A 21,128-nucleotide genomic window follows, 5' to 3' on the forward strand; every position below is an offset into this window, starting at 1 on the left:
GGGTCAGGAACCTTTCATACTTTGACTGACTTCAGCATCCATCTCTGTTGTATGCATGCCAGTCTTTGCACACTGGAATGATTTGTATTGAGCAAGACAAGGACAAAAAGTGCAACATAAGATACTGCAATGTTTAACCCTTCTGTGCTTTTAGTTTGGATTTCCCTCTCCGTGACTTCTGTATTCTTCTTCCAAAACTGTAATGATTTGCAATAACGCTCACAAACTGCCTTTGCTTTGTACTGCTTGTCTTTTTCATTATATGATTTCATGTTGGATCCTTTTTGATTTGTTCCCATCATTTAGCTCGTCGCTCCCAGCTCAGTCCTCTGGACAGTAGCGTAATCAGTCGCCTCCTCGCCCCCACACAGGCCTCCTTAGCTAGGAGTAAAAGTGCTGCTACATTGTCGGCTGATGGACAAGATCCCTCAGGTAACAGGAGGGCAGCAAAGCCTGAAAGTTTTTTGCAGTTGCTCATCAAGCAAGAACTGACATGGTAGTGGCTAACTGTGCTACACTTAAATATGAATCAGACAGCTGATATATGGTTCTGTATAAAATTACTTATCCAGTACTTCTTTGGTCAGTAATAACAAATTTGTATGCTGTGTTGCATGTTTACAAAATCATGGATTAATACTGACTTTTAAACTCCAGTGCCAGTTTACTTGCTCTATAGAGAGCCAGACACTGGTGTTCATTTTGGGTTTTGTTTGTGGTTTCAACTGAGAGAGACCAGCATTTGGGTTTACCCTCAAGTGAGTGTGAGACATATCGGTCAGAGAATGGTGTTAGGAAATTAAAGGGAAAAAAAAAACACCAAAACAAACAAACATGGTTTTAAAGGAGGCTGAAAGGAGTAAGTGTAAACCCCAAATTTCTTTCGGATGAGAAATTTGTAGGAACATGAAAAAGAGGTTATCTTAAGTGCAGGGAGCTCTGAGCTGACTCTTCGCTTGGGCTGATTGTAGAAGTAGAGACTTACTGTGAGGAGAAGGTATTCTAGATAAACCGTGGCTGGCTCAAGCACTTTCATATGGGTCAGACTGCTAAGCCCACCCTGTGGCTTAGTGTAGTGCTAGCACAGGAATCTCGGCATTGTGGGCAAACCCCAGGTGCCTCCCACATGTCTTATAATTATTATTGGTTTTAAGAATGCCCCAGTAAATGCAGATCTGGAACCAATGTGGAGTCCTTTCTCCTTTCTTACCTTACAACTTGTGTTCCCAGTTTTGCTTGTTTCCTCTTGAGTATATTCTTCCATCTTTATTTTTTTATCTTATGCCACTCAACTTGGTCCTTGTTGGTAAAGGTGATATTGCTACACTGATCCCTTTGTGTAATAATCAGTTTTTACTTTTTTGGTTTGTAGTCAGTGGTCCTAATTTTGCACACCTGTCTACGTGCCACTTTTATTTTACCATGAAAATTTCAGTTCATGTCATGTGGGGAAATACCATCTTTTTCATTGTTACTGACAGCATGTGACTTATTCACTACTGCTGAGCTAAAGATAGTGTTTACATTTTTATCAGTTTACTTAAAGGTACTTTCTTCATTTTGGTAGAAACGTACCTGTGCTTTAGCACACACTGTGCACAAACAATGCGGCTCTCCTTGCACAAAAGCTGTAAATATAAAAATAAAATGTGTTTTCCATAAAGTTGCAAAATTAAGTGCTGGCATCTGTCACAAATTATACAGACTATAGAAAAATCTAATTTCAGTAGATTTTTACATCTGTGTAAGCTTATAAGCTGTGATTGGGTTAGTGAAAAAGTAATTAGAAGATAACATTTCTTTCAATATCTTACGTGTGAACAGATTGACACTTCTGGTAGGAGAAGTCTTTCAGTTTAACAGTTGACCTTTTTCTCTAGATAGTTTTCTTTTACACCACCTATTTTGATTTTTTTAACGTGGATAAAAGGCACCTATACAGTAATAAAGGGGTCAGAGAAATTATGACAGAATAGTGTTACACAAATGCTTATTTCTTAAGAAAAGCTTATAAAGTAATGCTCAGATTTCTAGTGTAATGCTGGTTTATAACTAGTCTTTGAAAAGAAGTAGGATTTCTTCCCAGTATGTGGGGGAAGCACACTTAAAATTTAAACTTGTCATGAAGAACTTGTAAAGAAAGATGCTAAGCTGTTAAAATGGGAGTATTTGTGAGTAGATGCAGCTTGCCTATAATGAAGTAATGCTGGTGTATTACACATTTAGACATTTTTTGGAAAAGCATTTTATTTTTATCTACTCCAGACTGCTGCTTTCAAAATGATTGTATTCTTGGTGCTGTTGCTTCCAAAGTACTAATCGTGTGGTGGTGGTGTCTGTGTCCGTGACCCATTGCAACGTGCACTGCCTGTGGTGTTTCTCTGTACGGTTTCTAACACACACAATCTTTCTTTCTTTCTCTCTTTCTCCCTCTTCTTCTTCTCCTGTTCTTATGCTGTGCACTTGGTTCTCGTTTTGTCTTGTCAAATTCCTAACTTTTATAGAATCTCACCTCTGTCCTCGTTCAGCTTCAGCCAGTTCCATCAATTCCCCAGTCCCAACTCCTAAAGTGCCCGTGCGCAGTCGTAGCATCGACAGATTGAAGTCCTCTGTATCTTCATCTGATGCAAGTTCACCAGATTCAACCCAGGTTTGTTGAAGATCCCCAGGCATTAGGTTCGTATGAATCAGGGGGGTTGGAACAGCTCAGGATGGGATCCTGTTTAGCAGTTCGCTTGCTTATTGACATGTTCAAAAGCATTTGCTTCCAAAACACAGTATTGAAATGAAATTGGGGGTTATGGCCCTTGATCTCTCTAGTATCTTAAAGGCATGCTGTTTGCTGCTTACAGCTCCCAAAGTCTGATTCAGGTAACATATTAAATGGGTCTAAGTTCTGGAGCATAAAGGAAATCTAAAGTACATCTTGTTGAGAAGTTCTGTGTTTCTTGTGGTAGCAGCTCCTCTGTCTGCAGAGTGTTCTAGAGAGTGAGCATTATTTTGGTTTGTATATCTTAGAAATCAGAAACGGAAAAACCGTCCCCACGTTCTGGCGTAAGACGCCCTCCTTCTCCATCTGTGTCTGCCCGTAGAAGATCTCCTTCTCCTGCTAATTTGGTGAAACGTCCTCCATCACCCACAGTTAGGTATGTGTCCAGGTTAAATACTGCTTTTTTATTCAGAAGAAACTAAAGGCTGCTTCCTGCTTCAGACAGCTGTGCTGTTAGCATATGGATGACCTACACAATGCCGTGTTTGTACACAGAAGGACTTCACTTCTGATTCAGTCTCTCTTCTGTGATAGAAATGCAGCCCTTACTTGAACCTTTGTCTCTTTTGTGCAGATAAAATATTCCGTGGTTTTCTGTAGTCTGTGCACTAAAACCGGCAGGGAGCATGCGAGCTTCTGAATCGGTTGATCTGCGTGTGTTTTTGTAGGAAGTTTCTTGGGTTGGAATCACAGGGTTCGTTCTTGTTGTGGAGTAAATGGAGGTCTGGGCTAGCAGACCTGTTTTGATGTTAGCCCACAAGTAGCGAGTACAGTTGCCCAGGGTATTTTGAAATCCTGTATTTGCGTTTTATGATGAAGGCACCAGTAGTTTGTGTGTGGATTTATTTTTAAAAGCGGGATAAATTAACAAAGCTAGACTGCTGTCCTAGTTGCATGTTTGAGATTTTCACCGTTAGCCCTGAAAAATACTCTTCGTTTTGACAGACAAAGGACTCGCCCACCGTCGCCTAGCATGTCAAAACAGAGACCACCATCTCCTACTCCAGTGTCTAAACCAGCGCCCATCCAACGCCCACCTCTCACGCCAGGTGTTCTGAACATAACCAAAAAGAAAACTGAAGCAGAGAGCAAACCAAAGGATAAGAGTGCGGAAGGAGCAGGACAAGAGCAAGGTGCTTCACCAACCTTGGACAAGGATGCGGTGGCAGCTAGCACAAAGACCAAAGAAGGTGAGTGTTTCTCAGTGACTGACACGCTCTCATTCAAGACATCTCTAGTGTGTGCTAGGACTAGTGTAGTAATTAGTTCGTGAGGCAGACTGCTGGAGGGTAGGATGCTTTAAGACAGAAGCTCTTCATTACTGTTTATACAGTAATATTACATGATGTGACTTTCAGGTATGGATTTTAGTGCAGTAGTCAGTTTATTGCCTTGGAGATTGAAGTCCAGAGCTTTCAATATTATTCTTTGTACTGTAATTATAAGAAAAGCAAAAATCCTGTTTGCTTTTTGGAGTCCAGGCGCACTAGCTGAGAGATCTAGCTTAGCATTGCAAAGTTCTTAGTGAAACTATGCAAAGGTTTTTGAGTCCACTGGTAGTTCTTAAAATTGCTTGTGTAGGGACCTGCTTGGAGGAAGAAGTCAGCTGTTGGTGCATCGTGGTCTGAGAGCCAGCTTTCACAAAGCTAGAAGGCTGCCTCGGTCTCAGTCCCAATGAACCTATAGCCATTGCTACAGGTTCGTGGGTCCTACTGAGAAATTGTTGTGGTAGATTAAGGAGAGCCATATACCGGCTAAGCAATTAGTCTCCTAGTCCTTTTCATCGTGCCAAGTAAGCACAGCCTCTGTTCCTCTTCCTGGGAGAAACGCCACCAGCATCTCCAGAACAGAAGGTGGGAGAGCCTTCTGATGAGCTCTAGCAGGCACTTCTCTGTGGAGAAGGATTTAGGGGAGACTTAAGAGGAAAAGGAGGGATTTCTGGAGTTTAAACTACAGCCAGTGGGCAGTACTGAGGGTGAAAATCCTTCAGACCCAAGGTAAGTGGGAACATGTGCTTGCCGCGTGTTACTGCATGGACAGTTCCTGTCGCTGCGTTTCTCAGCTGCTGCAATTGTCTGTGATTTTCAAGGCTCTTCCTGACACTACTCAATGTTGGATGTGAAATAAGTGCTAGTGCTGAAGAACTCATTCATGGTACGGTTCTTTGAGCATATATTCCTGTAGAAGGAAGCCTGGATGTCTATACCAGATACTCACCATACTTCAAGCTATCATTATCGTGCTATCACCCTAAAAACTATAACATACAAGCCTAAATTTTTAGGCCTGTCACTGAGGGTTAACTTTGATTAAGCAGGTTCAATTTTGAGGGGGAAAAATAGGTTAAACCTGACATTAAATGTCAACCAATTTTGATACAACTGAAATTCCTGTAGTGTTTAGACAGGACCTGATGCGTTGGTTGCTCTACAAGGCCAAAAGAGAAGACAGCCTCTGCTGTAAAAAGTGACTGCTCTAAACTGGCAAAGGCACTCAGGTGATGGAAGAGACGAGACGAGACAAATTTTGATTTCTTCATGGTTGTTTACTGGTAACAGTAAATGAAACCTCCCCTCTTTTCTTGAAATAATAAAAAGCTGCAGAATATAGGAAGAAAAGCACAATATGGGAAGAAAAAGCACTTAGTACATAGAGGTCTCAAGTAGGCAGATCCTACTAATGTTTCTTGTAGCTGCAAAGGACTGATCTTTCCTGCTCAGCGATGAGGAGGAGGAAAACCCCTTTCAACCGAGTTCAAATCTGGAAGTGTTGCGGCCGATTCTTGTTTGTACTAATGCAACTGCTTTTTTTCCCAAATCGGAAGTAATGTGTGTGCTGGGGAGGCTGCGCTTCCTCAGCGTTGGGTAAATCTAAACTTTAGAAAACTCTGTGACTGCACTCCGTGTGTTGGGATGCTTTTCCTAAGGCTGCAAGAACTATTTTTATGCACAAAATGCTGCCATGATTCAGCTGCTATGGGTGTGCTCTGCGTAATTAAGCCCTACAGCTGCAGGTAGTGATTATGTGTCCGTGAGGCTTAAGCAGCTTTTCGGGGATTAAAGGTCCTAATGATGGCATTGTGTTTTGAATGATTGTCTTTAGGTCAGAAGCAAAATAGTTGATGAAACCCTGATGTCATTGTTCATAAAATTACCTTGGCTTGAGGGCTTTTATAAATGTTAAGCAAACATCTGTGGGTTGATTTGTGAAATATTAAAAAGGACAGCAGGTTCTCACCTACATAATGATGCTATTGCTCTGCTGACACCAAGAGCTATTTCTCTGAACATTCAGATGATCAATTCTTCAGCCACATTCAAACAATAGTATTTCTAGAGAGTGGGAATAACTGATATAAATCGGAGCTCTTCCAATGTATATTGAGAGCAACTGGATGACAAAGGTGTTTTTCTACCTAATGTTAATTTATTATTTATATTAATGTGTAATATAATTTATATTATCATTGACCATGACACCAGACAGGACAGGAAGAAATATAAACTGCAAGACTGTACAAATGCCTACTAATCTGGTGGTGGGAGCTGTTTTGATCTCCATGAAAACTGGAAATTGATTTGTTGCTAAAATATGTAGAAGTGTAGTATTACTGAAGTCCTTAGTATGTGTCTTCAAGGCCAAATAAGATGGTGATTATTTGCTCCCTAAGATACTCTATAAAAATAAAGGCATTAATGGTATGAAACATGAGAAATAAATAACTTCTTCTTTGGGGTCATGTGTGTTCAGTTTCATTAGGAGGAAGTTAAACGTATTCCTTAAAGCAATATTTTTTACAGTTTTCTTTTAAGTGTTTTTAAGTGTCATAGATTAAACATATCTTTTTAGAAACGTGGGTTTCAGTACTATGGTAATTGGAGAATATCTTTGGCTGGCTCAGTGTAGTTGGGCTGGGTTGTTGTTCCATCAGTGTCAGTGAGATATTGTGACTTGGCGTCTCTTTAGGACTCCCCTTGGGCTCTCCTGGGCCCTTCAGTACAAGGGAATACTTGCTGAGTGATGGGCACTGGTCAAAAAGGTAGAGAGTTAGTTGGCCAGAAGAAAAATGTCATCTCTCGGTGATAACATCTTTCTCGGTTACTGAGGCTTTTAAAAAGCAGTTTCTTTTAACCTTTGCAGAATCCGTTAACAAAACAGTAGCAGGGACCACCACAGCTGAAGAAGCTGCGAAAATCTTGGCAGAGAAACGACGTCTAGCGCGGGAGCAAAGAGAGCGTGAAGACCAAGAGAGAATTCAGAGGCAGGAAGAGGAAAGGTAACGATGCATGAGAAGGAAAGGGTGCTTTCAGCGTGGGGTGTGGTTGAGGGGCACACCAGCTGTAGGTGTTTCCTAGGCCTTAATGTAAGGTGCTGTAAATCTTAATGCAGTTCCTGAAGCAGAGGGACAGGCACTGGCACTGTTCGAGGTGGGACAGGTTGCTGTGTATATCATTAACCTGTATCTCAGTGTATTTATATAATGCATCGTCCCTCTGCAAATCACTGCAACTTTTTCCTTCCAGTCATCACTGGTGCTTTTATTTCAAAACTAGAATGTATTTTTTACACCAGTTTAATTTCTTTTGTTTTTTCAAAATAGTCAACTATTTCAAGTCTGTTTAAAATCTATTCCACTTTCCTTTGATGAACTCAGGCAGTGGTTTGATGGTATGTTAAATCTCACGTTAGTGATCCTAAATCTGAATCAGAAGTGTTGCACCCAAGTAATTCAAAGTGATAAATTAGTGTGCATTTGGTTCACTCCATGGAAGTTATTAAAAAAATTAACTGTTTGCCAACTAACTTTATTCCATTTACTGCATTTAGTCTGGTACAGATGTTTTATCACAAATACGATGTCATCAAATCTGTTGTGTACGTCATGATTTGACAGTGTACACCTCCAGTCTATCTAGAGCTTGGACTATAGAAGAAACAGTCTTCTAGAAAATCCAACTAAATTTTTGTTTCGTGATTGAAAGCTTCATTACTATTGTGGATGCAGGTGATATTTACTAAATTGTTGTCATTTAGTCCAGTTCTCAGTCAAACATCCCATTATTGGAGGAACCTGCCTTGGTCTTGACTTCATCAGCAAAGAACATTTATGTACTCGTAGATAGTTTCCTCCCAACTATTCCACTTTTTCCTTTGATGGATCTAGATGGTGGCATTTGTTAAGTCTCCACTGGACAGTATCTTTATGCTGTTATTCTGTAATTGGATAGCTTAGAACTCCTTGCTTTTCTAGTCTGCCTCATCTGCATGCATGCTTTTAAAGAAATAAATATCCTGTTGGTAATCTGTATCTTGGAAACACTAGAATGAGAGAAGAAGAAGTGGCCAAGAGAGCTGTTGAGGAAAAAGCCCGACGGGAGGAGGAGCTCCGCAGGCAGGAGGAAGAAAAGAGACTGGCTTACGAAGAGCAGCAAAGACAAGCTGAAGAGGAGAGGATCCGACGAGAACAAGAAGAGCAGGAAAAACTTGCAGGACTTCAACAACAGGTCTGCTTATCTGTAGGCTCCAGCTGTGTTCTTCATACAAGCTGCTGTGTTCTCAACAGCAGGTCATCTTCAGTTTTCTCTCACAGAATGTGAGACACCTGTCAGGAATGATGTAAAGCAGAGTTCATCCTGTCTGAGATGGATTTGAGAATGTCTTGAAGTCCTTTCCTTGCCCTAGTCTGTGATTTATTTTTTTTTTATTTTATTTTCTAACATTTGACAAATTCAACTGTGGGCAGAAGCAGGCACGTTTTAGCCACCTTGGAATGCAATTTCCGTACGTAAAGTATGTGTACTGAGCTCACTTCACAGGCTTCCTGCTATGGATTATAAGGAGATGGTCTGTCTGGAAAGTCATCTGGTGTGCTCCAATTCGTTTAAAAGAAAGATCAGTAGTGTTTCCAAATCTGCTTTTTCTGGTTGCTAAACAGTCTCCCATAGCTAATACTGGTGTACCTTTACAGAGGCATCCTTCTAACTGAAGGGAGCTGTTTTGCAGAAAGTGGACTTCTTTTAAGTGAGATTAGTTTTGAAACTTAAAGTAGTTTTACAATGAACTTTTTGTGTTTGGAGAGCTGTATCTTAAGAGTAGCATTGACATGCATTTGAACATTTCTTTAAATGCTCGTTTAAGTTCATAACAATTATTCAGAGCGTTAACTATGCTTCTGTCTTCTTTCCAGTCATACTGGAAAAGATTTTTCAGTGTGGAAGGATGAGAAGATGCTCAGCACCAAGTATCTTGGTAGTAATACCTGACTGCCAAGATTTTTAAGTTTAGAATGTAATTGCTGTCTGGTTGCTTTATAAATTATCCTTTCTAGACAAATCTTCAACCTGAGGTAGAGTTTGAACCCCAAGTAGCTCAACAACATCCAGAACATTTGCATAATGACAGAATAGCCATGCACATAATTTTTCTTTTCAGATCAGTTTCTGAATGTCATAGTAGTATATATTTCATGTCAGTAGCTGGCTAATTGGCATTTAGCTGCAACGTATGATAATATTAAACAGTGATTATCTGATGTTCCTGTCTGCATTGAACCAGAAACTGTGTAACAGCTCTTGCTTTTGATTCTTGGGAGTGAGTTGTGCACTGGGTACTCTGTTCTTTTTGTTTGATTTTCAGAGAGAAGAGGCTGAAGCAAAAGCTCAAGAAGAGGCTGAAAGACAGCGGCTGGAAAGAGAGAGAATTATGCAGCAAAATATGCAGGAAAGGCTTGAAAGAAAAAAGGTACGCAATTTTGAGAGCAGAGAAGTTTCTCAGCCTAAAATAGTCATTGAGGTGTTAAACTGAACAGACAGACAGTCTTGGATGCATTTAAGTAGTAGTGTGTTCTTTAAAAAAAAAAGCCAACTCTGCCATACGAGCTTTAAAAATGGTGAAGAAAAAGTAGTAAGTTTATGAAGTAGAAAAATATGTTATGATCGATGACAATTTAAACCAGAATGCTGAAATACAAAGCTCTGTATGTCATTGCAACTATTTTCCCTGTTTTAACAGAGAATTGAAGAAATAATGAAAAGAACACGAAAATCAGATCAAACGGAATCCAAGGTGCGTGTCTGGATGTGCATATCGGCAGGATAGGCCCTTCCTAGAGAAGGTTTTGCCTTGTCTCCTGTCTTTCTCTGTTAGCCCTACGGGAACTGGCTTCCACAAGAAGTGTGGAGTTTTGATACACCAGAATATTTTCCAGTAGCTTCCCATTGCACACGTTCTTCTGCTTTACTTGTTCTGTGTAAAAATCTTTGATGCATTTTTGTTCAAGGCATGTATAGAAGCAATGTGTTCTGGTGCAGTTTGGTTAAACAAAACATGACTTAGTAATAGATAATATTTTTTAACTGTAAGCAGTCTGCTGGGACTAGTTTTCCCCAGAAAGCTTGAATTCCTGGCTTCATCATTCCTGTCAAATCTTGGATGCCCCTTGGACTGCTTCAGTAAACTGGATGTATGTTTGTTTAAGCAGTGACTTGGGGTTTGTGGTAAATTATGCACATTATATTGAGGAGCAGTTGTTCTCCTCTCAACATTCAAAGAGCCAAGTCTTCATATAGCTAAAAATCAATAAATATTTAGCACTCACCTTGGAGAAATGAGGGAAAAAGGAACTCTGGAATAGTTCATAGGTAAGAGATAGAAGTGGGTCCCACATGTTCCTTTACAGGCTCTGGCTCAGCAGCGCGTGTGTTGCTGGGGGGTTATTAGCCTTTGGAGTACTGCTGGGCTCAGCACAGCCCTGCCTGAGAGCTGGGATCGAACCGCTTGGGAAACACTAGAGTGCAGCGAGTTATTCCAAATAACACTCTTGGCATTTTTCAGTTGCAGAATGAAGGGAAGGCTGCCTCCGAGGCTATGGAGGGAGAGGATATTGAAGAGGAGGAAGAATTGGCTCTTGAGAAGACTGATCAACCAGGTAAGGAAACTTGATGAGTCAGGTTGAACTGGCAGTCAGTGTCTCGGTGTTGTTAAAAAGGTCACTCACATGATGGCATTGAGAGGGTCTGAGACACAGGTCCCAGAAGTGCTGGGGATGATTTCTGCTTGAACAGAGTGTGCCTGTTCCATACCACAAGAGACAGTCAAAATGATTAAATGCAAAAATGATTTGCGAGTGAAATGCAGGCAGCTTGCTTTCATTTTACATGTGTATTTTTGAAGATGGAAAACAAATTTCATGTTACAGTCTAAAGAGAAATGAATCAGTTGAAGCCAAGTGTCTTGAGTTTTGTGTAGGAAAGGTCATTTTGGCACTTGTATTTTATTAATTTAGAATAAGTTATGTTACTGAAACTTTTTTTTTTTTTCCCCCCCTCTTGGTCTTTATTTTTCTTCTTTCTGTTTTCCCCCTCACATTCAGGAAAGCTAAATGGTGTTGACTTATCTGAGGATGTCAAGGGAGAAGCAGAGGGTTGTTTAGAGATGGTGCATGGCTTGATCTCTGCAGAGTCTGAGGAACAAGACGAATTAAAGGCCAGTGAAGTGTTTATGAATGGGAGCAATTTGAAAAGTGATGAGGAGTGTCTGCTTGTTACCGAATTAAAGGATTCCAGGTGAGTCTGTGTAAGTGGCCATCATGCAAGAAATCTCTCTCTAAGTCTGAATTAAATTTAGTGCTGTACATAGCATTGCCTCAAATTTTTTGCATCGCACTGGCTTTGTGGTATTTCTCTGGCTTGCTCCAAGCGTGTGGTGTGTGCACGCTGTCAGTTTACTGCTTCACACAGAGGCAGTTAGTTCAGGATCATTGTTTGTTTAGATGGCACAGTGCTAACAGCGCTGGCTTTGCTGAGAAGTGAGACACAGAGCCAGGAACGTAGCAGTGCTGCTTACAATCAACAGCATTGGCTTGAAATCTTTCCCCTTAAAACGGCTTGCAGTTCTTTTCATTAACGTAACATCAATCAAGAGGGAGGGGGACAGCACTGAAAAGGAATAATAACCCACTGAAAGCTCTAGAACAGCATCGGTTATGCTGAAACACTAGATACAGCACAAAAGCTTCCCTTAATGAGAATTTTTTTTAGTATTTCAAATATTATCTTTTTGAGCATAAAGCATTTCAATCTACTACTGGAAAATCTGTCCTCTGGTGCTTGTTCCACTTGCTCATCTAAATGCTAATGATTTAGAAATGGCATTGCGGACTCCTTTTTAACATGATGATAAATTAATCTCCTTCCTCCTGTGATGGAATAAAGACGTTTTCATTATTTCTTTAAGAATTAATGAAAAATGATCACTCTGATTTGAGTTTAGATTTGGAATCTGATTTAAATATTGCTAGTCCTCTGAGGCTCAGTGTGTTGTTTAAAAAGTCCTAACTGGAGAAAAAAGGAAAAATGCACACCACTAAGATAGGGTTTTGATGGTGCAGGGCTTAAATTTGTTCTGAGAGCAACAAGTTTACAGGAGCCAGACCTTACCTGAGAGATATTAGTATATTATTTTTACTACGTGTCGGTGAGTCGATCTTCCCCATTGGCATGTGGAGGGGAGGTCCCGCGTGGCAGCTGGAGGAGGTTGTCTGGGAATGCCTGTCAGGATATTCAGTGTTTTGCGAAGTACGCAGACTGATAATTGGCTGCCCTGTAATCAGTCTAAAGGTTAAACATGCAGAAATCATAACACAAGTATCCTTTTTTTTTTTTTTCCTAGCCATCCTGCAAAAGAAATGGTTATCGACAACTCTGTGAAGTTGAGTGTTAACAAAGCTGATCACACAGTTGGACTCATTCAGAATCTTAACGGAAAATCTGATTCATGGACTTTTGAGGAGTTCATTGACGTTGGAGTACATTCCAAGTCAACCAAACTGAGCTCAGACAGCATCTCTGCTGACAACTGTAATCAAAACTTGAATGACGCTGCTACAATACCTTCTAGTCCCAAATTGGCTTTTGAGGATGATGGTGCAGTGAATTCATTGACCAAACCTATAGATACTTCATCAGGTAATGCAAGCTGATTTCCCTGCCTGTCTCTTCCTCTGGCTAGGTAATTAACTTCCTTGCATTTTACTCTCCTTGCCTTAACTTCAGCTTCTTATTTTCAAGGCACTTTTTCCAATGTGTAGACAGGAGGGACAGCTCTTTCTTTAGTGCTTGGAACTTGCGTTCCATCAAAAAGAGTCACCGACCGATGCCTTTGTAGGGACTTGCTCTAGACAGCAGCCAAGGCCCAACGTTAAGGCTCTTCCAAAGACACAGCCGAGCCCCTGTGAAGCTCCTGGATCTCCTACCAGCACCCAAACCCATCTGTTGTATTTTTAGGCTTCTGAGATGTCTTAAGTGGCACATGTTACTTTTGAAGATACCAACAGTTTCAAAGGTGTCTGATGTAACTCTGCAGACAAGACCTTTCCACTCCTAGGCATGTTCTGTAACTTCCTGATGCTGGCTGCATCTGGTCTTACAAGGGCTCTTCAGGCTCTGGCAAGGTATTAGCTGCCCTTTCTACTTACTGTAGAATAGTCTTTCACTTCACTGTGAACCTTAAATTCCACTGACAGTTTTGTTACATTCTGAGAAAGTTAATAAAGCTGCACACACAATATTCTGAATTTTCTGAAGGAAGCAGAGCTGCATCTGAAGCCGCATGTACTTGAGGCCAAATGCCGATGTAGTAGAGCACAGTGTGTCAGAGAGGCTTCAGTAAGCTAGTTTATGTAAGACTGAACTTCTCTGGTGTTGGAGCTAAATCCCAAATGGACGTACTAACGGCAGGAGATCTCTTTCCATGAGACAAATGACTGTGAACAGTTGAACAGTAGTGGAAAAAACAAGACTTGCTGTCCACGTTCTCTTTAAGTGATGTGTAGCACTTTTTTTGATTAAAGTGTAGCACTTTTCTAGCTTGAACTGTTTCCTGAGTCTCCTCTGTCACTCTGCGTCTTCTGAGTTGTACTCCCATGGACACGGCCTCATTGACTTTCCTCGAGGCCACGCCTAACTGGGCCATGGGAATCGACAGATTTAATGTGATACTACTGATCACATTACGTTCTGATCACAATCATTAACTTTTTAGTGAAGGAAGCGTTGCCTTTTAATTTTGAACCTAAACTTGTTTCGATACAATAAGTTTAAGAATTGTGTACCTAACTTTGCGAGCTCATAGTCGTATGCGAAGAAGGAAAAGCTACTGCGCTGATTTTTGGACCATGAGTAACCAAGTGGTTGGTTCTGTGCTCGCTCCCTGGATGTAGCCTCTTGACACTGAGAACAGATGTACGTGGCACACACACAGTTATGATGATTAAATGTTTTCTTCTCTTTGCTCTTTGGTCAGAACTGTGAACACTAGAGACCTGGAAATTATCTGATTGCACATCAGTAATCCAGTGTTTTATCAAGTACTGAAGGCCTTGTTTTGAAAAGCTGCTTGTTTGCCTTTATCCGTTTTCAAGTTTGGAGGGGGAGGCAGGCAAAGCAACAAAAACGCCTTGGGAGGGTTGACAAATTTCTAATTTGCACCTTGAACATTTCAGGGAAACTGTTTTGTGCTGATGTTCCTTTTCCATACATTTAGCTAATTGTTAGATAAGATTTCCTTGTTCAAATATCACTTGTTTCCCTTTTACAGACTTTACAGCAATGTGCTTGAGTCTAGGTTTTTGTGGATTTTAAATTTTCATATCGGTGTCGTGTAGAGCCATGTGCCACTGGAGGCTCCCCCACTTAGCTACTGGCCAGATTTTGCATATTCTTGAAATGGCACCTGGTGAAATAAAAGACTCATTCGGTGTGTGTTAAAGCTAAACTCTCTTTGTAATGTTCTAGGAAAATGCTGTTACTTGTTGGTTCATTTGCTATTTGAAAACACAAAATTTAGTATCTTCAGTTTTGAATGGAGGAGAAAAATGCCTTGTTTTCTAGCACAAAAACATTGGCAGTTTGAAAATGCAGTATTGTACCATCGCTAATATGTTTTAATCTATTGGCAAACATCAAAACATGTTGCAGCATATGCACTAATGTATTACAAAAACATTGAGTACCTAGATATGTCTGTCATAGTGCGGTTTAACATGTCATGCTTTTAAAAATGTTTTCCTTTTGAATTACTTATTTATCTACACTTATGGAAGTATTATTTTATTGTGTACATAACAGTATTAGACCACTGAAGTCATATTATATTCATGTTAATTATTCTAAGTGTTCCTGTTCTAGCTTTATAACAGTGGCTGCCAGCTGCATATAATATATATATATATATTTCACTTCCCCTAAAGCCCGCATTAAGTAATCTGTTTAACCTGAACTTGCCTGCTTTTTACAGCATGAAGAGATTAACTAAGCATCTTCTGAAAATTGCTACTAAAAGTAATAATGCAGTCCTGTTCTTCTGCCTCCTGTAATAGATAAATGACTGCGTTAAAGACTCGCTGTCTCAAATAAACCATTGGCTGATACCTCAGTTCAAATGAATCATCCAAATGGCAGCTGTGTTTTCAGTGGTTCAATGCAAATGGTTTTGCTGGAACTAAATACGTTCTTTCCTCGACATCGCAGTTACGATAGGAAACCCTCAGCCTTCTTGCTCTTTGCTCTTCAGAATACGGTAGAACTGGTTTAGACTTTAGAGCAGTGCCTTAGGTAAAAGGAAGAATGTATTTTTGTATGATAGCCATTTCATTCTGGCAGAGACAATCATTCTAACAAAAAAAGATGCTGATTTTTTTCTTTTTCCTTGCTGATATTATTTGTTGAATGGTCTGTTGCAGCTCAATGTAAATATGTGCGCACTGTTAAATAAACTTTGCAGTTGAACAAAGCTTTATTTCTGTAATGCTAAACATTGCCTTACTAGGAGTCTCCAACCCTTGTCATGCTGACCTGCCTTGAGACGTCCTCGGGTCCTGCTCTAACTGCTCTGCCCTGTGGGTTTCCCCAAACTAGACGCCTTTTTGGCAACTGCATTTGCATGGTTGGGAAGGTATTTATGCTGACACCTTCAGATCTCTCTGTGTTTGTACAGGCTGATGCTGTGTTCATAACTGTTGGATTCTTCACGTTGCTTTTACTGTAAGCCTTTGCCTTTACTTGTAGCACCAGCATCTCTATGTTCTAGCAGTGCTCTAAAGCCACAGCAGAGCAGGCACCTGCACAAATACAGCAAGATTCTGCCTTGGGTTTGGGGTTTTGTGGGCTTTTTTTTGCAGGGGTGCTTTGTTTCTGGTAGGTGCTTATGAAGGAAAAGGAGGGACTGGAGCAGCATCTAGCTGATAAGCATTTCTGAATTTCACTACTGTGTCGAAAAAACTCCAACCCAACAAAGAGCCTTAACCCAGGATCAGGGCTGTCGAAGTGTGGTAGATCTGTGTGGACAGTGGCTGTACATATGTTCTCCAAAGGGCTTTTTCACACAGGCTGTTCTGGCAGATGGTCCGGTGTCAGTTTTATTAAAAAAATTAATCAGTTTATGGAAATTGTTTCTTTGATCCTCAGATATTTAATGGCACTATGGCACTACAGCTGACTCTTTACTTTGCCAGTATCAGTGTATGAGACTTAGTTTCAGTAACTCAGACATAAAATGTGTCAATTGTGCAGGATGGCAAAATGAAAGAAGAGTTTTCCAGACTGTAGGACTCCAAGCAGGCACTAGTCTCATTTTTATTAAATCATAAAACATACACTGACGCGATAGGAGAGCTATCGTTGTCTGAGCTATGTTTTTAAGGCACTTCTAAATGCATGTGCATTTTCCTGTAGTTGAAAGGTTTACTTCTCGTTAATGGATTAATAATTGTATACAGACAGCCTTGTTTAAACAATGACGTAAAAAAAGCTGATGAGCAAAACTTTTAGGCAAACCATGCGAAAATCAAGACTAAAACAAGGTTATGGAAATTTAACTAAAGCTAAATCGTACTGCCAAACCGTTGTTATATGTAAGATGAAGCCATTCCATACCTGTGCTGCAATTTGAGGTGGTAGGGTAAGCTAAGGTATGTATTACTGAGCAGCTATTAGTGGTGTGATGTATGTGATGTAACCTGCACTTGTGAAAGCGTAATAATGGATCTCTCTGATGCCAGGAGCATCTCTGAGGTGCATGCCTTGTCAAACCCACTTCATTTAAGTGCCAAGCTTAAATGTATACCAGACAAGTTTCAAACTAGCTTTGTTTTAGTTGAAGCAGATTATGTAGTGTGTGGATCTCTCATTTCAAGCCTTTACATGAAGAGTTAATTTGGAAACAAAGTTAAGATTTTTTTTTTTTTTTTGCAGTGCTACAAGCAGGAGCTTCAGAAGTCAAACCCACTATACTGAGGCTACTTTTTTTAGTTCTTATACTAAAATGGAAAAAGTTAACATTCTTAACATGCAAAAAACCTGCTCCTTTACCAGGATTGTTTTGGAAAGCAGGGCTCTAAAATCCATTTTACAGCAGTTGCTGTCTGCTCCTTACAGTCGCTTGGGACACTCAGCACAGTAAATTTTTCCATTATGGCAAACAAAGCGCTTGTTGGCCAGGCCACGGGCACACTTTGTACATTTGAAACAATAATCATGCCAGGATTCATCTTCGTAGTTCACCACACTGGTTCCTCTTCCAAATCCTGCTAGGAGAGAAAACAATTATAGGACGGCGATAGTAGCTTTTCCCTTGGCTGGGGCAGGCCACCAAATAGCAGATCCCATTCTTACTGCCTCCTGCGCTTCTGTAGTGGTGCAGATCGTATTTGTGTGCCTAAATTAGTAGCCAGAATGGCAACTGAACCACATTCTTAGCATAAGGTGGTGTCTCTGCAATAAGCTTTTTCACTTGGATCCTTTTCTCCAAGAAACAGTGAAGCTGAGCCAAAGATCGAGATGTAGAGAGGTTGGGCTAAGTGCTCTACCTGGTCATTATGGGCTCAGATCCATACTCTGAAACGCAGAATGGTGTGTAAGGCTCCGAGAACTGGCAGGATAGTGCCTGCATGTCAGGGCTGAGATTTGTAATCCCATAACTGTTGCGTGTCAAATACATCAGAAGCAAAGCACATGTTGCTTTGGGGCAGTAAACACTGCTCTCTTAGACTTTAGGTTCCCAGACTAAGATAGAATCATAGAATGGCCTAAGCTGGAAGGGACCTTAGAGATCATTTTAATCCAGTGTCCCTGCTGCCAGGGACGCCACCTCTCGACTAGATCAGGCAACACATGGGGACCAAACAGGAATCGAACCCGCGACCTTAGCGTTGTTAGCGCCACACTCAACTGACTGAGCTAACCGGCCCCCTTAGATGTGGGAACAGTTCTAGCTGGGGAAGTTTTGAGGGAGATAAATTCGATGCATGCAAAGCTCAGTTACTGACTGGGATGCCATCCAGTGGGAGCATGTGGCTTAGGTCACCTGTAGATTGCTGGGATTGGGCCTGGGGCACTAGACCTGCTTCTGGTGTTAGCAGCCTCGGAGCTGTTTGTCTGTGGGGATCGCTGTCCTGACCTTAAGCACCCGCTGCCCCCAAGCTGCATTTAATCCAACATACCTGTGATAGGATTCTTGCAGCCCGCACACTTCTTGGCAACACACTCCTTGTAGCATTCAACACAGTAAAACTCATCCTCTACAGCTGTGAAGCGCTTCCCGCCCAGTGGCTTCTTGCAGTTGGAGCAAATGAAACACTCCGAGTGCCAAGGCTGTTCCTGGTAAGTGAGGCCTCCAGAAGTGATGGGCTGGGAGGCAAAGAGCAGAGATCTGTTTCAGAATCAGTAGGGAGGAAGAGAGGTGGTGAAGGCACGGGGTGCAGGGTAAGAGGACTATGTCATGGAGAAGATCTCTTGAAAGTTTTCATTAAAATGAAATTTAATGCACTTGAGGTCCTCTAGCCTGCTGGATGCCTGTGGCTTTCATAATATTGTTTTACCTGCAGTGACTCTGCAATTCTACACTAATCTGTTATAAAAGTTGTAAACCAGCTTTTATAAAATACTGGTCTACATCTTGAATACCCAGTACCTACTAGAGAGCATAAACCATCCCCAAAGCAAGTGCAAAGCTGGTGCCCGCTTGCGTTCAGCAGAGCTGCCATCAGATAACCCTGCTTAGATACTGTGATGCGCAAGAACCATGAGCTCTCACATCGTTGTACCACCACCTGCTCACACCGGTGTCTCGAGGAAAGAACGTAAGCATTGGTAGAGCTTCAGCGTGATCTCTCTACTGGTTTCCTCTCCTAGCTTCCACAAGACACATGAGGGCTAGTTTTGGCATTGGCCTTTGCAAAGCAGAAGGACTTACGTTCTTGCATTTAGCACAGGTCTTGGCAAACTTATGCTCATGGCAGGAGACACAGTAGAAGTCATCACCCTTGGGGAAGAAGCTCCCAGATCCAATCACTTGCTTGCACTGGCTGCAAGTGAAACAGTCCTTATGCCAGACCATCTTCTTGTACTCAACATTCTGGTCTCCTGCAACAGACAGAAATAACTTCTTGTGTGCAGTTTAAGACACCTGTAGGCAAGACCTGTCCGTACCTATGCCCAGGATTCAGTTGTAACGTTTTCTCTACTGTGTCTACGATGTGCTGTTCATTTCTGTATCTGACTTTAGCCAGAGCTTTCTGGCTTTTGTTAAAACATTTGCCTGAGCCTTTCTGAAAAGAGGACTTTTTATTTACAGAGCAAAGCTTTTGGTAGAAATGGTTTAAGACTAACTACTAGGGTGAACCATCCCCAGCGAGGGTTAACTGAAAAGCCACCTTTCAATATTTGAACAAAATGGATGGGTGAGAGCAAGAGTCAAAACTTGCACCGTTTTGTGGGGTTCCAGCCCTCCACTGTGATGGCCCTACCCCTAACGGCAGCCTCCACAGCTTGATAAACTGACATGGTTTTGCCCTAGAGCAGAACTTGGCACCAATACCTGCAATAATAGGCTTGTAGCAGCCCTTACACCTGGGTGCATCCTCCTTGGCAGTGCAATCACTGCACCACACCTTGTTGTTCTCCCTTAGCATGAAGGGCTCATTGACCAGGGACTTGTAGCACTTGAAGCAGTGGAAGCAGTTGTCGTGCCAGTAACGGTTCTTGAAATGCAGCTCCTGGAACGAACAGAAATGAAGTGAGCACTAAGCCCTTCTCTCTTCCCAAGCAGCCCTAAAACCAAGCTCCTGCCTCATCAGCCATGGCACTAAAGGGTAATTTGTTAATTCCTAGGCATGTCTGCATTCAGCGGGTGATGGTGCAGCTCATCTGCAAGCAGTTAAGAGGAGGACGTTTGGCAAAACTCAGACACAATCACTCACTTTGGATTTTTGGGGTAGTAGAAACAAAACAGCTCTTAAGATTTGAAGCACTGTAAACGTGGGTTTCTCTGGTTTTTCAAGTTCCCTTGAGTTCAGTTGTGTGCTGTTATTGCCACAAACATCATGCAATAAACATTTGACAGACAAAAATCAGACCCCAGACCGTGAGAGATTTGCTAAGAAGCTTTCTGCAAGTCCTGGGCAGGCTGGATTCCAGGTTTTCCAGCAGTTCACGTGCCTCAATCTAGATCCTGAAATTAGCGCCGGTGCAAACGCAGCCCCCGGTGCTGCAGTGCCCCACAGCTTCTGGCTCTTTGCTCAAGGAACACGTGGCCCATCAGCCAGAGGACTCACAAGAGAACTTGTTTTCATGCGGAGGCTCACAAAAGGGAGCAGAGCCAGGAAAGCAGGGGGTACAGTTATCAGCATCTGCCTGTTGTCTTCTCGTCAAGTTATTTAACTGCTCAGCACTCACCTTGGAGTCAGCTCCGATGGGTTTCTTGCACTCAATGCAGGTGTTGGCACAGATCTTCTCGAAGCACTTGACGCAGCAGTGGCGGCCCTCCTTCTGCACGTACTTCTTCCCGTGCAGAGGGTCACGGCAATAGTGGCAGTCAAAGCGCTCCGACATCGTGCCCACGGTGTAACTGCTGGGCCCTACAAGAGGAAAGAGGGTGAAGTTACAGCCCTGGTAACTATTCCAGCTTCTTGGGTCTACACAAGTAAGAGGTATGAGGAAGATGGCTCAGCAGTGGTGGTATCATGCTCCTCGAGGCCTTGTTGGTAGAGAAAGCAGCTTCAGTACCAGCACTTTGGGCAATTTTTCTATCAGGCGGCTCAGTGGTTTATCAAACGTGACAGCTCTCTATCAACCATACTGGCATTTTCCAGGTGCCTCCAGCTTTGTCTTTAGGGTCTAGGTTAGGCTGACAAACCGTCACACTCAGAGAGGCTGGATGCATTAGATGACCTGGGCTTGGTCACAGCAGTCAAAAACTTGTATAACCGCTAAAGAAAGTGGCCTGAGTGTCCCTTCCAAGGTCAGAAACTGCCATTTGGGACACAGAAAGAGAAATCATAGAATCATGTCAGGGTTGGAAGGGA

General features: G+C 41.8%; 2 protein-coding genes across 3 annotated transcripts in view; one reads left to right on the forward strand and one right to left on the reverse strand.

Moving 5' to 3' along the window:
- Positions 1–14,192, forward strand: part of LOC104269417 (MAP7 domain-containing protein 3-like) — a 34,519-nt gene extending 20,327 nt beyond the window's left edge. Inside the window, exons 10-21 of the mRNA XM_009871707.1 lie at positions 307–432; positions 2,505–2,650; positions 3,019–3,146; positions 3,716–3,960; positions 6,911–7,046; positions 8,094–8,274; positions 9,407–9,511; positions 9,782–9,835; positions 10,604–10,697; positions 11,142–11,334; positions 12,440–12,735; positions 14,072–14,192. Coding sequence (XP_009870009.1) covers positions 307–432; positions 2,505–2,650; positions 3,019–3,146; positions 3,716–3,960; positions 6,911–7,046; positions 8,094–8,274; positions 9,407–9,511; positions 9,782–9,835; positions 10,604–10,697; positions 11,142–11,334; positions 12,440–12,735; positions 14,072–14,079 — 1,712 coding nt within the window. The 3' untranslated portion in view covers positions 14,080–14,192. The remainder of the gene's footprint in view (positions 1–306; positions 433–2,504; positions 2,651–3,018; positions 3,147–3,715; positions 3,961–6,910; positions 7,047–8,093; positions 8,275–9,406; positions 9,512–9,781; positions 9,836–10,603; positions 10,698–11,141; positions 11,335–12,439; positions 12,736–14,071) is intronic.
- A 2,973-nt stretch (positions 14,193–17,165) lies between these two features.
- On the reverse strand, positions 17,166–20,702 carry FHL1 (four and a half LIM domains 1). Of its 2 annotated transcripts, none has more exons than XM_009871706.1 (5): positions 20,500–20,702; positions 19,643–19,820; positions 19,019–19,188; positions 18,267–18,453; positions 17,166–17,351 (listed from the first exon to the last, which is right to left on the reverse strand). In XM_009871706.1, exons 1-5 carry the CDS (start codon positions 20,653–20,655, stop codon positions 17,197–17,199), a joined length of 846 nt encoding a protein of 281 aa, XP_009870008.1. In that variant the 5' UTR covers positions 20,656–20,702; the 3' UTR covers positions 17,166–17,196. The 2 variants fall into 2 exon arrangements, with proteins under 2 accessions (XP_009870008.1, XP_009870007.1); XM_009871705.1 differs by having other exon boundaries at positions 17,197–17,354.
- Between the last annotated feature and the right edge of the window lie 426 nt (positions 20,703–21,128).

Source organism: Apaloderma vittatum, unplaced genomic scaffold (genome assembly GCF_000703405.1).
Source record: "Apaloderma vittatum isolate BGI_N311 unplaced genomic scaffold, ASM70340v1 scaffold9256, whole genome shotgun sequence".
Lineage (NCBI taxonomy): Eukaryota > Metazoa > Chordata > Aves > Trogoniformes > Trogonidae > Apaloderma > Apaloderma vittatum.